The sequence below is a fragment of the Anguilla rostrata genome, chromosome 2 (genome assembly GCF_018555375.3).
Source record: "Anguilla rostrata isolate EN2019 chromosome 2, ASM1855537v3, whole genome shotgun sequence".
Classification (NCBI taxonomy): domain Eukaryota; kingdom Metazoa; phylum Chordata; class Actinopteri; order Anguilliformes; family Anguillidae; genus Anguilla; species Anguilla rostrata.
In genome coordinates, this window is record NC_057934.1 from 39694511 (window position 1) to 39708719 (window position 14209).

At 37.1% G+C, this 14209-nt stretch overlaps 1 protein-coding gene across 2 annotated transcripts; it reads right to left on the reverse strand.

Moving 5' to 3' along the window:
- Positions 1 to 4765: 4765 nt before the first annotated feature.
- On the reverse strand, positions 4766 to 13285 carry pax10 (paired box 10). Of its 2 annotated transcripts, XM_064324660.1 has the most exons (8): positions 13108 to 13279; positions 12251 to 12454; positions 11543 to 11710; positions 10871 to 10953; positions 10569 to 10725; positions 7163 to 7233; positions 6239 to 6371; positions 4766 to 6104 (listed from the first exon to the last, which is right to left on the reverse strand). In XM_064324660.1, the coding sequence occupies exons 2-8, from the start codon at positions 12354 to 12356 to the stop codon at positions 6007 to 6009; spliced, it is 816 nt and encodes a 271-aa protein (XP_064180730.1). In that variant the 5' UTR covers positions 12357 to 12454; positions 13108 to 13279; the 3' UTR covers positions 4766 to 6006. The 2 variants fall into 2 exon arrangements, with proteins under 2 accessions (XP_064180730.1, XP_064180731.1); XM_064324661.1 differs by lacking the exon at positions 6239 to 6371 and having other exon boundaries at positions 13108 to 13285.
- Between the last annotated feature and the right edge of the window lie 924 nt (positions 13286 to 14209).

Consider the following 14209-nt stretch of genomic DNA (forward strand, 5'->3'; position numbering starts at 1 on the left):
TTTAAACTTATTGAAAGTGGTGTAGGGGGAAAATGTTATGATGTCATCAAATCAATGTACACAAATAGCAAATGTGCCATCAAAATTGGAACTAAACAAACAGATTTCTTCACTCAGGAGCGTGGACTGAGACAGGGTTGCAGTTTGAGTCCAACCCTATTCAACATTTATATTAACAAATTGGCAAAATTACTGGAGCAATCTGCAGCACCTGGCCTCACTCTGCATGACACAGAAATGAAATGTCTTCTGTACGCAGATGACCTGGTTCTGCTGTCGCCCACAAAAGAGGGATTACAGCAGAACCTGGCTCTGTCAGAACTGGGCCCTGACAGTTAATCAAAAGAAAACTAAAATATTAATTTTACAGAAAAGGTCCAGATCTCAGGGAATCACTCAAAACTTTACCCTAGGAAAACATAAAATCAACAACTAATTACACTTATTTAGGCTTAAGAATCAGTTCCACAGGAAATTTCAGCTTGGCCATGAATGAACTGAAAGAGAAAGCAAGAAGGGCTTTCTATGCCATCAAAAAAATCAATTAAAATCAAAATTCCAATTAGGATCTGGCTCAAAATATTAGAATCAGTGATCAAACCAATTGCATTTTATGGCAGTGAGGCATGGGGCCCACTCACACAATGTGATTTTGTTAAATGGGACAAACATCCAATTGAGACCCTGCATGCTGAACTCTGTAAAAGTATCCTCCAGGTACAGAGGAAAACTCCAAACAATGCATGCAGGGCAGAATTAGGCCATTATCCTCTACTAATAAACATCCAAAAAAGAGCCATCAAATTCTGGAATCATATAAAAATGAGCGATCCCAAATCATATCATTATAAAGCCCTGCACTGCCAAGAACATAGAAAGGAACCCCCTCAGCCTGCTGGTCCTGAGTTCACTCACAGATACTAACACTACTAACACCAATCAGCCTCGGGGCTGCCATACACTATTTCAAACAATTAGACCAAACCAAATTATGATGAAAGAAAAAGAAAACTATGTTACATATTGGAACAAAACCACAAAAGCTCTACATAAGCTTGAATGCTATTTGGCCCTAAAAAGACCGTACACCATGACAGAATATTTGACCATGGTGGCTGATAACAAATTGAGAAAAGCATTGACAATATATAGACTCAGTGAGCACAGCCTGGCCATAGAGACTGGCCATCACAGGTATATATGCCTTGCAATGTAATCCGATTGATGTCATTTTTATAGTAATCTATTGCCTATCTATGTCTTCTGTTTCTATGTTCTCCAGCGAAGACACTTAAGTGATTGTCAACTAATGGCTGATTAGGACCACCTGTGTATAGCCATGTGTTGTCTTACAAGTATATAGGTTGGTTTGTCTGTGGTTTTATTACACTGATGATGATATTGTGATTGAAATGTTTGTCACCATTTTCTTTTGCACCTAGCACTTTTTACACTTTTGCTAGCATGGTCAAATAAATATTTATATTTTTGCAGCCTCTTCTCAAAGAGTTTTTCCTTTTATTTATTCTGTGGTGTGCGAATCCACCCCTCCTAGCCTCCATTGTCTACTATGACCTTTGCACCTGCAACCAATCAACATAGAAAGGGTGGAGATGGACACAATAACATATCCTGTGCTACTTGACACATTTCCTAGAAATGTGGAGAATATTCAAAATTGTGTGCATGCATAACCAAAAAAAAAATGTATGGGTTATTGTCACATAGTTAAATGCGGTTATATTTGTGATTATAATTGATCAAATACCTTTATTTTAAATAATACATGTGGTATTTTGAGCATATATTAAAAGTATATTCATTGTATTTTTGGTTTGCATCTCTCTGTTATCAGACAGTGCATATCTTCTTAGGGGTGGAGGGGGGGAAACAGTGGGAGAACAGAGATAAAGATTGGAAATGATGGAGCGATAAAGCAAGTGGACAGTAATGGGAATAAGAGGTCTCTTTGCAAACATAGCTGCACTGTTTAATTGAAGTCGGGATCTTGGGGAATGGAGTTTTACATGACTATAGTGCAATTGACTGAAAGCAGAGCCTCAAATCACGTGTGTCTTCCTCAATTTCAAAAATGAACTCCACAGTTCATTTGCATTTGTCTAAATTAAGTTCAATGTTTTGTCAAACAAACTGTCCTGAAGTCCTCTTAGCAAGGAAAAAAGAAAGAATGTGATGTAAATTAAGAAAAGGTTTGTCATATGTAAGCATGTCATTGATCTGTGCTTATTCAAAATTGGATCACTGTACAGTAGAATATACTGTTCAGTCAAGCAGAGTGAACATAAAACGACAGTAGTATTTTCCCGATCGTCCGTTTGTTAGACTGTGCCTTTTACATTTACAGCAGATTTGAAATGAGAAGATTATCTGAAAATAAGTTAAATGTAACAGTACTGAGACAGTGACTCAATTTTTGTTGTCTTGGCTCTGTATTCCAGCACATTGCCTTTGAAATAAAACAATGAGGTTTAAGTGCAGACTGTTTGTTTTAATTTGTGATACATCCACATAAGGTGATCCCTGTAGGAATTACAATCCTTTTTATACATGGTTCTCCTATTTTAGGGGATCAAAAGTGATTGGACAATTGGCTGCTCAGGTGTTTTTTGGCCAGCTGTGTGTCTTTATGAAGGACAAACCCTTTTTCAGCTGTCGAACAGATCAAGAACACTCTCCAGGATGTACAGCAGGCATAGATGTGTCAAAGACTACCATAAAGGGAAGACTACTCGAACATAACCTCAGAGGATTGACCACGTGAACCACTAGTAGTCACAAGGACGGAACAGCCAGATTAGTTTGCTCAAACATTTTTTTAAAAAGAGGTATTTTAAAGGAACTGACTGCTCTGGAGCAGTCTTATGGACAAATGAGATGAGTATTAACTTGTACCAAAGTGCTGAAAAGAAGGAAGTGTGGAGTAAGAAAGGAATTGCTCATGATCCAAAAGACCCCCCTCATCTGTGAAACATGGTGAAGGTAGTGTTATGGCTTGGGCATGTATGGCTGTCACTAAAACTGACTGCAATGCTAAAGCAACCAATAAGTTTTTCAGGGCCAAAAAGTGGAATGTTCACCTATCCTGAATCCAACCGAATAAGCATTTCACTTGCTGAAGACAAGACAGAACACCCAAAAGACAATCAGGAACTGAAGATGGCTGCAGTACAGGCCTGGCAGAGCATCACCAGGGAAGATACCCAGTGGCTGGTTATGTCTATAGGTCACAGACCTCAGGCAGTCATCAAATGTAAATGATTTGCAACCAAGAACTGAATATTACGACTTAATGTAAGATTATGTTAATTTGTCTAATTACTTTTGCTCCCCTAAAATGTGGGGCCTATGTATAAAAAGGGTTGTATTTCCTACATGGATCATCCAATATGAATGCAAATACCTTTACATTTAAGCTTACTATCTGCCCTTTAACCTCACATTAATTGTTCTATTTCCAGTGTGCTGGAGTACAGAGCCAAAACAACAAATAATGTCACAGACTCGGTTCTTTTGCATTTAACTGTAATTTTCTGTGCATGAATTCAATATTCCTTATGATCCAGCATGTTTGTGCGAGTTTAAGTGTCATTGCAACTCTGCATGTTCCTCTGTGAGAATGTTGAGTGCAAATTGGTCTATTTGTGTGCTATTATCAGTGGGTGTGACGCTGTTAGTGACAAAAACAGGAAGCCCCTGCAGGCACGCACGCCGGAAGTAATCTGCAAAATGAGAGAGTGAAATAAACAAGCAATTAAAATCTCTCTCTCTCTCTCTCTCTCTCTCTCTCTCTATCTGGCGGCATGATTAACACATATGAATTGGCGAAAATACATGTTAGAGGAACTACAGAATTAGAGAATCAAAAGAAAGAAAAGACTGCAAATGACTATTTATACCGGTAAGAAATATAAAAATGTAACTTTAAAAAAGAATCCCTGGTATAAAATAAAAATATAGACAAAAAAGTCATTTACAAAAGAAATATAACCATTAACAGCTTTTATAAGTTGGATGGTGTGCACTGAGTGTACAGTATGTGAGTGTATGTGTCACTCAGTGTCATTTAGTAGCAGTTGCCAGTGCTAGGCACTTGTCTTCCTTGGGTAGCCATGTTTTCCTTTCAGCCAGTCTCAAATGCTAGGTTGTGATCTCAGATTTTTTATTTTCCCCCAAAATGTATATGCTTAATATTATGCACTGTTCCCAGACAATCTTTAAAAGTGTAGTCATTTTAAGGTTCACATAATTTAATTTGGTTTGATTTTCCATGTTGAGATGGTGCTAAATTGAAGCTGTCTATTATGTTTGCATGTTTATACATTGAACAACTCAAACACCTCCTATATCACTTTTAAAACTAATTGATGGTAATACATTGCCCCAGCCACTATTCATTTTCACAAAATTTTATTCTGATATTTTTCTTCAGGGTTTCACAAAACAATTGACATTAAAACACCAACACAACAAAGACACACACCAACACAACAAACACAGAGACACACAAGAGAAAGAGAGAGCAAGGTATAAGGGGATAAGAAAAAGAAACTCACTGAAGTGAAAAGACAAAGGTGAAGGTAAAGAAGGAAAATGAGTAGAAAGGAAGAGAAACACTCTAGAAAGAGAGAATTTCAAATTAAAACAAACAATATGGCAACACCCTTGTTTCATAGTAGTCAATTCTTGATTGTCAATAGCTGTTCAGTATTCATGCTTGATTGTCATTGGTTGGACATTTTGATACTTGACTCCCAGGGGATTTTAGTCCATTAATGGTTGATTGTCATAGGCCAGATGCAAGTCTTCATTTGCGTTTTTTTTTTTTTTGCTGACCTGAGAACCTCTTTCCGTTGACTGGTGGCTGAGCTTGATTGTCATCAGCTGAAATTCATCCTTGGTCACTCCTGCTTCATCGAGTACTGCTTCACAGAGAGGGCATGTTGTTCATCAGATTTAGGACACATACTCTTGCTCCCTCATTTCCCTTTCCTTTTCTGCTTGACCTTGTCTTTCTCTCATCTACAGTAATTAACAAAAATATTCTTGTTCAGCAGTTATCACTTTCATGTCATGTTGCGTGTTCCATTACCAATAGTGGGATTTCCATGAGAAATTATTGAACAGTGCATTACAAGATAAGCTTGTAAGAGGTTTCTAAATGCACCATTAACAGTCTTACTTTATTATATCAATGTTTGTAAGTTTTGTTGTCTCACATTTAGTGTATATTACTTACTTGAGCTTACTTGACCTATAGATCTCTGAGTGATTTGTAGTGACTTGACTATGAGTGCTGCAAGACTATTTAAATTTTAGGCACCATATGTACACTGAAACACTTATTGTTGTATGCTTATACTTTAGCATTTTTCCAGTTTGATGCTCAATTACTTGCCACTGTCTGCTCTATACTTGGCTGTTCTTGTTGTTCTTGTTGCTGTTGTGATATGTATTTAATTCAGCATGTCACAATGGCCCAGTATGGTCTTAACATGTCAGATGAAATATTTGTGATAATAATCAGCCACGATAAGATCAGAATTAAAGAACTGATTTGATCCATTTTGAGGGGTGTTTGTGCATAAATACAAATCTAATGCTGGGGAAAATATTGTATGTACATTTATTTTTCTTTATATGATTTAGTGCAATAGATCTGGCCTAAAGCTGCATGTAATTAAACAATAATGAAATGTTTGTAAATTAAAAAAAAAAGTTTTTTAGTTGTTCCTGAGAATTCAATTTTGTGAATTTATTGCATGACACAGACAATAAGTAACTCTGAAAACTCCACTATTGTTTATTGTTTATATTTAATATTTTTCCTTTTTCTTTTCTCTCTGTCTCTCCATCTTTCTCTCTCTGCTTCTCTTCATTGTCTGTACTGACAGTTTGTGTGGATGTGCTTTGACTAACCTCTCATAACCTCATAACTACCCTTTCATCTCACACATTCTTTCCTTTCCTTCCATCCCTTCCTCTGTCTCACTGCAGTCGGGCCCAGTATTGACCCATATTCTGCCCCATGCTCTGTTCACTGCCAGGGACCTGCACTGGTACCGAAACTCCTGGAGAGATGAGACCTGACAGAGATAACCGGAAAGGGAAGATGTGGAGGGTTAGCAATAGCTCATACAGCCCCATTACAGACTGAATTGTTGAGCACCACTAAAATACACACACCATTGCAAACTGGTTAAGAGACAGATAAGCTCACCTGTGTTAGAGTTGGCTGAGGGAGGTGGAGGCAAGTGAGGGGAGGGGTAAGGGGATGAGTCAAAGTTCCGGGGGGCAGTGGGCGAAGAGGGGAGCATGCAGGAGTAAGAGGGGGCAGACTGAGGAGGTACAGACTGAAGGGTATGGCAGACAATGGAAGAGGGGAGGCAGAGACAAGAGAACAAAAGAAGAAGTTGTAAAATAAAAGAAACTAAGTCAGCCATTAGAGATGTTTTGATAAAGTACTATACTCTATAATAAATATACAAGTTCACATTTTGTATTAAAATATAAAAATAATAACTTTATGAGGTGGATAAATATCACAGTGAGTCATAGATTAAACTGTAGTAATATTGCACAAAAACCTTTCACCACCAAAGCAAAATATAAATACAACAATTCATTGTAAGTTATATAAAGCATGACTTCATATTTGGCCAACCTGACCACAGTATAAAATGATTAATTTTCTATTTTCTAAAGAGTGTTATTTATGAAGGTGTTCACTAAATAAAATGCAATCACGGATGTGAACTTGTGAGGTAGACCATAGACTGACCACAAGAGGGAGCCAGCATACTAGTTTCCAACATTAAAGAATCAATTTTTCTTTCCCTTGACGGTGTTCAGTTAATAATTGCTGTGAGTGTATCAAAACCAAAGGTTTTTCATGTAATTTCTTCTCTTCCTATATTTGTTCTCTTTTCTTCTTTATTGGTACTTTTTGTTTGTTATGCCTGCAACATTACACACATTTGTACCACGACCTAGGAAAACTTTGATAAACACCAACACTGAAAGAGTTCATGTGGTTGTCTTGTATTTCCTCATTGCCAGTTTATTGGCAAATGCTACTAACCTATGGACTGAAAATCTCCATATAGCTATAAATGTTCATATAGCTATAACTGACAAGTATTACCTGGACCCCTGAAAAGACAGATAGAGAACTGTAGCTGGGGAGCGAAGAGTCATTGCGATTTAGCATGGAACCTGGGAACGACACAGTAAAATAGAAAATGAATGCAATTCATACCCCCACTGACACTCAGAGAGAAATGCAGTACATTTTATATTAATTTAGTATATCAACTGTATATTAACCGGTGTATTAACACTGTCCTATCTCTAGACTCTCCTGTTTAGCTAAAATTCTACAATATTTGATAAATTCAAAATTTTAAACTTTTCTTGCTGACCACAACATCTTAAGTCTCAATGGCTTCAGACCCAAGCATAGCACCATTACAGTTGCCATCCGAGTAATAAATTATATTGCAAACACATTAGATACCAAGCTACACTGCGCTGCTGAAAAAACTTTTCAAAGGCCTTTGACAATGTGGATAATTTCTTGCTTTTAAATAGACTTTTGGATGCTTGTTTTGATTGTTATGCTCATTCTTGGTTTGGGAATTACTTAACAGATAGGACACAATGCAGTTATGTTGATGGGTTCAACTCAATGTTTACTCAGTATCGTTAATGGTGTCCTCCAGGGTTCTATCCTGGGCCCAATACACATAAATGACATTGTACTGGATCTGGGAATATGCTAATCAGATCTCTATGCTGATTATGTCACCATTATTTATTGTTCCATTTTAACTGCTCAGGCCATAAATTACTTGCAGCTTGGATTTAACATTATTCAAACATCTATTGCCGTGCTTAAATAATTTTTATGTGAAGAGAAAACTAATTCATGTTTTTTATTTCCAAATTACACAATGTTGTTTCCAAAGACTTGTAAATGTATACTTCAAATGTGCATAAATCTTACAATTCTCCAGCTACACGTTCCTAGGCATCTGGATTGACAACTGCCTTTCAAAAGTCACATTGTTGACTTGTGTAGAAATATCAGAAGTAAACTCAGGATACTATTCATGAACAAATTGTATTTTTCCTTTGCAACAAGAAGGAAGATTGCTGAAGCATCATTGATTATGCTGTCATAATTTATATGCACGCACTAGTTTCAGTACTTAAAACACTAGACATTGTTTTCTACTCTGCTTTATGGTTGATCATTAATTCTAGTTATTGGACTCAATACTCATTACTGGGTGTTATATACCAGTGGGATGGGATCTTTTATAAATAAGAAAAGAAATGTTGCATTTCTGCTACAGTATAGACAAGTTTATAAACATGGGTGGAATGAATTCTGGACTTACCAACTCTAATGATTCTAGTACCACCTCATACTGACCAGTTAAGTTCTTTCCAATGTGATTTTAATTGCTCAAGAGGTGCTGTGCGCTTATATATAACCTTATTTATTTTTTTATTTTTTTATATATTTATAATTTTGAAGGTAAGGAATTCCATGTGATCATTGCTTTGTATACTATTCTGTCTCAAGAAGTTAGTATTTGCTTTGGGGATTGGTTATACAGATATGTTGAGAAATTCATTTTTAAAATTTGAATAAAATGCAAAGAGATGGGGGAGAGATTAGTACATTGGCTAATTTGACTACAGTAACTACCTCCCAACTAATACAAAATGTTTCAAAAACATTATATTAATATTGACATTTGGTTATGAGTTGGGCCACCAGTTCTCCCCTTGTTTTCTCACATTGTACTTCAGTCCTCCGCCAGCTAGAGGTCGCGATTACCTCTTTGTCAAGCCCCTTCTCAAACAATTATCCCATTTGCACCACCTCAGTATTCTAAGTTGATAAAGTAATTGGCACTAGTTAGCACCGATGACAATAGACAGCAATGTTTACAAGCGTGTTAAATTCAGCTCGATTACTTGCTACTGTGGACATGCTGCAGTATTTTTTGTACAGGGCCAAGATTTTTCTAGAAGCAGTGGGAAATGCCAACATTAAAATTGAGAGCATTGATATAACATTTAACTTGCACAAAAAAAGTTAAATCAATAAAAAAATATATATGATTCAACTACTTAACTAATCATGATCTTCAATCAAGACTTTAAGTAGAATCAGGTGTCTTAGTGCTGGCTAAAACGCAAACCAGCAGCCACACCACCCCTTTTCGGATAAGATTGGACACCCCTGCTTTATTTTGATGCATTTTTCTTTTTCCTGCCTTGATACTCAGTCTTGGTCCTGGGGAGCCACAGAACCTGCTGGTTTTTATTTTTTCCTTAAGATTCAGACCCTAGAAACCAGGTGACTTCAGCTAATTGTGTAATCAACTGCTTTAATTGATCATCTGCTGTGCTACTCAAGTGGCGCAATGAAAGCCAGCAGATCCCGTGGCTCTTTGTGACCAGGAGTGAAGACCACTGGCTCAAAGGCATGCTTTTTTAGCATTTAAACTTCCATCCATGTTCACTTTCCTTCCTGACTCTCCCCATATTACAGTAGATCAACTAATTGTCTCAGTTAGAAACTCATTGTATGATTAGTCACTTGACTGTCCCTTTGGAGCGCTTATGGGGTCCCTGGAGCATAACCATTGAAATAAAATTTGAAATCGCTGCAGAACACATGGTGGAGACAAACTGGTGGTCCTAGTTATGAGATAAAATATTGACCAGAACTATTTTTTTTCCACAAAATTTTTTTAAATATTTAATCTTTTAATTTATTGTTCCAAACAAGATTGCCAAAGTGAGACAAATGGTTCAGACATGCTGATTACATGTATCCCCTAATGGCTATTGTTACGTCATGAGAAAGCACAATGGAAGGTATTAATATTTTAAGAAATTCATTTTTAATTCATTTTAATAAATTTGTTTTAAAATGAATATAAAACTGAACACAATTCCAAGACTGCTTCTGAAATGTTTTCTGTGACCTAAAACAACTAACAACTTTTTTACAATTACGCTCGGTATGCTTCTAAATTAAAAAATAACGTGGTTAAAAACCTTTGAATGTTCGGCCATTTTACTTTTCTTTAGTCCCCTTGTCATACCTTACAGTGATTTTTTGTAACAATGAAGGAAATATCATGAAAAAGATAATGGTTGAATGGTTGAGAGATCAGTAGTTATCCTTATACATTATAAGATAAAAAAATACAAAAAGGCAATTCACTATTCAACATGTAGGATGGATTAGCTAATAGTATCCACAAACTGTGGGACAGGGATGAAAACTATAATAACAAATGCAGAGTTAAATGATACATCCAATACGTACTGCAGAATTGACAACATTTCACTTGCTGCACTAATACACAAGAAACAGCATGGTGTACAGTATAGCCTCCTAAGTTACTCATGAACATAAAAAAGTGAAATGGTTATTATATTAATATTATGTAAATTTTAATTGGTATCATAATGAGCGTTACATGACGTATTCACGCATACTTTTATCTGAACCAAATACAGACCTGAGCTGTTTCCATGTTGATGGTGATAGACAGCTGAGTTGAAGGAAGTGCTAAGGGGGGCATGTGCCTGGGAACAGGATGTCCCACCCCCAGATCGTCTCTGGTTACGCAGCTTTTCCTCTCTTCTCCATTTGGCTCTCCGATTGGAGAACCACACCTGTCAATTAATTTCAAGGAGGTGTATATGCATATATATGCATGCAGCTGATCTTTAAGTGTGCATTACACTCAACTAACAGTTTGACAACCCTAAAGAGTATTAACCAAAAATAGCATAAGAATATTAATAGGTAATTGCATACCTGAATCCGTGCCTCTGGCAGATCAATTTTGGCTGCGAGTCTCTCTCTTGCAAAGACATCTGGGTAATGAGTCCTCTCAAATTCTGAGAAGCAAAGACATTGCTTTCAATGCACACAATACACTAAAACGGCACAGGGTCATTGAAAAGAGGAGGGCCTATTCTCAAAATTTAATTAGTTGTCTCATGTCAACATAGCATTACAGAAGACAATATTTCAAGCCCTTGTTTACATATAGAGATGGCTAGGGAGAGCTCTTTCTGGTGGAAGGCATTTGTAGGTTATATCTGAAACAATGCACTGTGGCAAAAGCAGGAGCGGAGGTGGCTGCCGTCTTAAATCATTGGTACATTACTGAATGGCTATTCAACTAAAGGTCTGGGAGCCTCAGCAGCCTGCCATGATCAAATGGTTGACCATTTCATCAAAACACATCTAATATGCATTTAAAAATGTGCCATACCCAGGTCGAGGTCCTAAAAAACTGTGTTTCTATGGAGAAATATAATCACATGCTTTTTTCTCATTCTCATAATTGAAATGCAAAAATGTAATAATGCAGTAATTGAAATGCAACACTGAAGCAAGATGCGGGAGGCAAACAGAGAGCGCTAGCAGCAGTCAGCAGTGACATTTCTTTGTAAAGTACAATCAGGGTAGCAAAGGACTGACCTTTCTCCAGGGCCTCGATCTGTTCCTGGGTAAAACTCGTCCTGTTTCTTTGCAGCTTCCTCTTCAGCTGCAGCCGGAGCTGAGACTCGTCCCCCTCATCCCTCTCTCCCTGAATCCCTACTCCTCCTCCCATCCCACCATCCACATCCACCACACATCCTTCTGACACTATGGTAGAGATGCAAAGAGGGATCTGGTTAATACTGTGCCATAATGAAACAATGTATTTATTCACCACAAATCTGTCCAACTAACACTGAAAAGATTAAAATCATGCACAGTACGAGCTCTTCAGAACCTTAATGACTGACCTTGTGGAAGAGGGTGAGGGAGGGAATGGAAACATAGGACATAAAATGCTGCGCATACTTCACACAAAGTATTTTAACTGGTATAATGAATCACACCAGATAAATATTGACCATTAGAGGCTTTGTTCCTATATGGTAAGTGCATGAGTTTTTAGTAACTTAAGCAGTTATTGTCTCCTTGTCTGCAGTCAGTTAAGCAGAAGTGGAGTTCACCCAAAGCAATTCCATAGTGAAGTGAGCTCCAATAAGAGAAAAAAGGGAAAAAGGTTTTTCTGTTAATAAGACAAGCATCTGACCGATACATCTCTTCATCACCCTTTCCCGCATCATTCATAAAGAATAATAATTTTTGATGCAACAACTCTCATCATCCTTTGCAATTGTTGAGGAAGCTTACCTGTGCTATGTTGTGGTGGCACAGTGTTTGGCTGATGGTACCAGTTGTTTGGCCCAGTCCAGTTTGACTCACTTTGCAGATTCAACATGGTTAGTTTATCATACATTATATTCACCCCCACCCCAAAGGAAACAGGCCCTTGACCTTTTCACTTTCTCACCCTTGACCTCTGACCTCCCTCTCCCCCAAGAACAGGTCAAAAAGCTGCAAGTAAATAGAGAAAGAATCTGAGGTTACTTGTATGCGTGTACAAGGTAAGTGTTACGCACCAATTGGTATCTGAGTGAAATCTGATTATATAGTATATGTCCTTTGACTAATCAGCCATTGCATGACAGTAGCACTGAGAAGAATGTTTTAATATAAAGTGTAAACACTGTGAATATACAGTATGCTAGTTTTAAATACAGTCAACATTAACAGTTTTTGAAAGGTCATCTTGTTTTTAATCAAAAATATACAGAAATTTAGATAAATAAATTGATGTTTATAATTAGTATCGGAAAATTAGCATCGTATCTACTACTTTCTACTTTATGTAAGGGAATATATATATATATATATATATATATATATATGATCCACTTTTAATTTAGCAAACTCTGTCAGACTGCATCAAGTTTATAGTCAAAGGTCAATTACCTGTCCTTTTTTGTATACATAAATCTAGCAACATTTATCATGCATCTATCCATCTTTTCTATCTCACTCCAATTATTACATTCTTTTGACTTCATTTTATTCGCTCTATCTTTGTCTCTTTGAGTCCTTGTCCCTGTCTCTTTTACTCTTCATATTACTGTCTACCACCCCCCTCCCCCCCAAATACTTCAAATGTTTTAAAAATGGAAACTCACCAATGATGGCAAATGAAATGTATGACAGAAAAACAACAAAAAGACAACTCTTCTTTCTCTCTCCTTCTGTATTATAACCTCCCCTCATTCCCCCTGTCCCTTCGCTTCTACTCCCTTGCTTTGTTGACAATGGACTGTATGTGTGCAAAAAGAGAAGGGACAGAGAGAGGGAGAGGAAGAGAGAGAGAGAAAGAGGGAGGGAGGGAGGGAGATGGAGAGAGTTAGACAGGGCGAAAGAGAGAGGGAGGGCTAGAGAGAAATGCATCTGCAGGCACTCTTGTCCTCGGAGCGATGGATAGAGAGAGAAAGAGGGTGAGGGAGGGAGAGAGAGAGGAAGAGAGGAGTGACACGGTGAGTCAATGTCAGTGTCAAGTTTGAACTTAATGCCAGAGAAAGGGGAGGTGAAGTGAGAAAGGGAAGGAGTGGACAAAAAGGATGCAGGGATAGAAAGAAGGTGGATATAAAGAGAACAAATTTGGGGAAATGGGCCAAATGGAGCTACGGAGGTATATTTGTAGTATGATCATTCTTAAAGTAGGATACTGGGCACGTACAGAAAGGCAGAAAAAAGAGAAGTGGAATGAGAGGAGGCCCATTCATTTTACCCATTCACTGTACCACAGTTGCTTTCATTCACAGGTGTGAATATTTCATATAGTCAAAATATAATATCTTGATTGCCATACATTCCTGTGGATAACAGTCCTTTCTGAAAATATCAGAGTCCCACATTTATTTCGTTTTTCTGTTTTGTTCTAATACTAAACAATAAACGTTTAATGGAAAGCCTAACATTATGAGAATATAGAGAGTGAATAAGAAATTTTTGTTGTATTAAGGTTAAGTTGAATTAATTGCCTCTCTCTCTCTCTCTCTCTATATATATATATATATATATATGTGCGTGTCCCTGAATGGGTAATAAATAATGTATAACAATATATTACATTATACAACTTATTTCTGTGTGTTGTTTCATTTTTCCTTGTTGTGTTTTTCTCCACTTCAATGTCACATTTCTAATGCTGCATTTACATATTATATTGGATTAGCTCGGAAAAGCCAAGAACTTCTGACACGCCAAAAAAGAAAAGAAATCAAA

Excerpts from the sequence above, each read along its gene's own strand:
- pax10 (XM_064324660.1), bottom strand. The coding sequence starts at position 12,356 with ATGTATGATAAACTAACCATGTTGAATCTGCAAAGTGAGTCAAACTGG. Across the intron at positions 10,954-11,542 it reads GATCGAGGCCCTGGAGAAAG|AATTTGAGAGGACTCATTAC; the intron begins GTCAGTCCTTTG and ends TTTGCTTCTCAG. Across the intron at positions 6,372-7,162 it reads CTGTCTTTTCAGGGGTCCAG|TCTGTACCTCCTCAGTCTGC; the intron begins GTAATACTTGTC and ends CATACCCTTCAG.